This window comes from Mus pahari, chromosome 11, assembly GCF_900095145.1.
Source record: "Mus pahari chromosome 11, PAHARI_EIJ_v1.1, whole genome shotgun sequence".
NCBI classification, from domain to species: Eukaryota; Metazoa; Chordata; class Mammalia; order Rodentia; family Muridae; genus Mus; species Mus pahari.
In genome coordinates, this window is record NC_034600.1 from 43,243,218 (window position 1) to 43,247,336 (window position 4,119).

General features: G+C 49.7%; 1 protein-coding gene across 1 annotated transcript in view; it reads left to right on the forward strand.

The window, feature by feature from the left end:
* Ccno (cyclin O) overlaps window positions 1-1,434 on the forward strand; it is a 2,949-nt gene extending 1,515 nt beyond the window's left edge. Inside the window, exon 3 of the mRNA XM_021208782.1 lies at window positions 233-1,434. Within this exon, the coding sequence (XP_021064441.1) occupies window positions 233-718 (486 nt within the window). The 3' untranslated portion in view covers window positions 719-1,434. The remainder of the gene's footprint in view (window positions 1-232) is intronic.
* Window positions 1,435-4,119: the final 2,685 nt, after the last annotated feature.

The following is a 4,119-nucleotide window of genomic DNA, read 5'->3' on the forward strand; positions in this document are numbered from 1 at the left end:
CTCTCTCTCTCTCTCTCTCTCTCTCTCTCTCTCTCCCTCTCTCTCTCTCACACACACACTTTAAAGTTGGGCTGTAGATAAAGGTGTACTAGCAGCCCTGTGTGTGTTTTAGGGGTGGAATAGTGGAAGGAATATAAAGTTCGAGTCCCAGTTTTCTCCCGGATTTCAGGCCGGATGGGTTTGGGACCCGGGAACCTACCAGTCCGGAACTGGAGCACACTCTGTGTTGCAGGTAGAGGTGCACCCACCTCGCCTGAAACAGCTCCTGGCCCTGTGCGGCGGTGCGTTCTCCCGGCAGCAGCTGTGCAACCTCGAATGCATTGTGCTACATAAGCTACACTTCAGCCTGGGCGCGCCCACCATCAACTTCTTCCTGGAGCACTTCACTCACTGGCGCATGGAAGCCGGAAAGGCTGAGGTCGCCGAAGCTCTGGAGGCTCAAACCCTGGCCCGGGGAGTGGCGGAGCTGAGCCTGACAGATTACGCGTTCACCACCTACACGCCGTCTCTGCTAGCTATCTGCTGCCTGGCGCTGGCTGACGGAATGCTGCAGCACCAGCACGCGATGGACCTGCGCCTGGGAGAGCACCCAGAGGCGACACTGCAAGACTGCCTGAGCAAGCTGCAGAAGCTCGTGTCCATCAACAGCAGCTCCCTGCCTCGCATGCTGCCTCCCCAGATCTGGGAGAGGTGCAGCCTGCCCCAGAGCTGGCAATAAAAAGCACCTCCTTGAGCTCCTTTTTAAAATTCCCTGGCTCCTGCTCCGTGCCTTGAGGAGAATATGTAGTACTGATCCAAAGAGAAGTTGAGGTCTCCTACCTGTAAATATTGTACAATAACAGAATCTTTATTTATTTTGCAGTACACAAGGGCAGGGTGACAGTTCTGGCTCGTCTAAATGCTGCTGTTGGCATGCCTGCCTGTCTGCCTTTCCCAGGCAAAGTCGGTCACTAGGTTGCCAATTTCGGAGGCTCTTCCCTGCTCCCACAGTTTTACTTTGTAGTTATTAGCTCTGTGAAAACAACCTGGCAAAGATTTTATACGCCACTGTTCCAGTAAGCAGACAAGTCAAGGTGGCTTGTCAGTATCTTAATCCACTCCAGTCAGGAGACTGAGCCCCCTCCCCCATACCAGTGGCCCAAGGAGAATGAGAGAAGTCATAATGGTCTGTGCTGTCTGGAAAGGCAGTGGCTACACTCACTGATGTGGAGCTGGGAAGCTTTGGGGACCAGGCAGCCATACTAGTAAGTGGGTGAAGCAAGAGACAGTCCCTGGTGCAACACAGGAAATGCTGGAATGCTTTTGCGTATTGTTATAGCTGTTGCAACCTGGGCCATGTCCTCTGCAGCTACACACACGGTCCAGTTTATACTGCAGCATGAGCCCAGGGTAATTATGGTACGGCAGTAATAAATATTCTACTACTTGCAACATATCCTGTGTATGTGTGTTCAACAATTATTTTACTCTTCACGGATGCTATGGAGACGTCCCACTTTCCAGAGGCTGACACTGGGACACAGGACTTGGAGGCGATGCCAACCATGAGTCTTCCCCTTAGCCACATTGCTAAGCTTCCCCCAGTTTGCTTTTAGAAATTCTTCTAACGCTCTAATTCTCCATTTAGTGCCCCTGAACTCTGTTAAGTTTTGTCTTTGCTTCTAAGCCTTGCTCAAGGACTCTATAGATGGGAAACTTGGCTGAGAAGCATCCTGGGCTGCTGTGGGTCTGCAGTTGTCACGTGATCTTTAGACTCCTTGTCATTCATTAGCTGTAGGCTCTGCCCATCAGCCCCACCACCTGCAGCAAGTTCTTCAATTTCATTGAACCTCACAGTGAACCTGTGTGTGTGTGTGGGGGGGGGGGCTAAGTTTAAATGAGATTTGTTTCTGTAGAGGGGGTGAGGAGGATAGTGAGTAGCTGTGGAGCCATTTTGCTAGGAGATCTTAGGCTCACTTCTCATCTCTAAAACTGGGATAATGGCACCCATGCTTAGGGTTGCAGTGTGGCTACACCAAAGTCACATACCCCATCCCAAGCACAGGTCCCAACAGGACCCCCAAGAGGCAATAGCCTAGCCTGCACAGTGATGGGAGAGAGAAGTTATAAAGGAAAACAAAACCAAACCTAATTAGAGTGGAAAGTCTACTTAAACATTTAGAGCTTTTTTCGTCCCTCCAGAGACTGGACCTTTGTGCTCTCTGGATATATATGCTAAGCTGGCAAGAACTCTCTCCTTGGGACCGGAACACTTTTCTATGATGGTGAAAGGGGGAGGGGTGAGGACCCTGTCACCTGTCTAACGACTATCTGGGGTCCTCAGTGACAAGGTGGCCCTTGAAGTCTGGCCCTTGTGGAAAGAAGCAATGGGGGGGGGTATCTTCACTAGTGTCTAACAGTCCAACTTCCTCTGACACTTTCATGCCTGTCTCCTACATTTTCCAGAACTAGGGAACAGAGCCAGGGGCAGGCTATGAGAGGCTGGAAGTTTAACTGAAAAGGCTGATTTTTAAAAGGAGGAGGAGGAGAAGGAAGAAGGGGGCAAGAGGAGGAGAAAGAAGTGGAGGAAGAGGAGGGAGAGGAAGAAGAAGGAGGAGGAGGAGGAGGAGAAGGAGAAGAAAACCAATTTGTCTAAGCAACAGCCACTGTACCTACATACATACATACGCCAACTCACTTTCACAACCCTGCTGAGGTAGGTATTATTTTAAAGTCATAGTGGTCTGGTGGAGTCTAATCTCCATCCTGTGCATTCTTAAATGAGAGAGAGAGAGAGAGAGAGAGAGAGAGAGAGAGAGAGAGAGAGAGAGAGAGAGAGACACCACAACCTCACAGCTCAGATGTGCACCTTAACTCATTTCTTAGTCTATTCACCCATTATCCACCACTGCTGAGGATATATTGATTCTTAATTCAGCTAATGGGTGCAAATAAAAAGATCTTTCACTTATATTACTAGGTATAAGGCGAGAGCAAGGTGCCCAGCAGAAAGGCAGGCAAATTCCTATTTCAGATGCTTGTTTACATTGGACTGATCTGGGTGGTCCCCCAAAAGGTCCCCTCATCCAAAGATGCTCTATTCTGAGAAATGTCTTTTTCTAGTAGACTAAAATTCTGAAAGATGCTTCTTCCTGGGAGAGAACTGATTTGAAGAGATCTGTGTAGGAGGAGAGGCCAGCTATAAAGAAGACAGCCAAATGCTGAGATAGTAAAGCCACCAGAATTTTAGGGGATTTGCAAATGTCCACAGTAGGGTTTTTCAGATACTGGAATAAATGTGCTTCCCCCCTTTTCCTTTCTTTTTTTTTTTTCTTTTTCTTTTTCATTTTCTTTTCTTTTCTTTTTTTCCTCCCTGAGACATATTTTTAGTGCAGGTTGGTCTATAAGCCAGTATGCAGCTCAAGCTAGATTCGAACTGGCTTCAGTACTCTGCTTCAGTACTGTCACTTTTCTTGATCCTTAAAAAAAGATGTGCTTAGGCACCACCATTTCCAGGAAAGTTACAAGGTTAAGGTACAGAGGTACAGAGCAGAGCAGTAGGTAAGAAAGAGAGATCAAATGAAATCCATACGTCAAAATCCAAAATACAGTTCATATTTAAGGGCAGTTTCTGTAATCTAGAAGCTGACCTGGGAGAACCCTTTATTTCCCTACTAGAACCTGATGGGCAAATTCCGGGAGTCTGGCTGCTGTCACTTCACATTTATTGTATGCTTTGTCTTTAGAGTGGGAAGAAGAAAAAGAATTGTTAACTTTTCTGATCCCCGCGGTCCGTAAACTGGAAGACTAGGGACCGGTGGTGGCATCTGCCCTCTCTCTCCTATCCACGCCCCCTTTTGCCTGGCGCGGCCGAGATGCCGCGGCGCCAAAGGGCGCTCGCGGGCCCGGGCCCCGCGCTCACAGCTCCCGGGGGAAGCCAGGTTGCCAGGTTGGTTAACGCCTCCGCCCCCGCGCAGATTGTCCCGGGCTGAAGGCGCCACCTCTGGCGCTCAGGCGCGAGCCGCCCCTCCCGCACGGCCCTTGTCCTCCAGGCCCTCCCTCTCTTCTCCTTCCACGCGCCGTCGCCCGCCTCAGGCACCAACAGGTGCAGCGGCACTGGGTGTGGGTCTTCATCCCAGG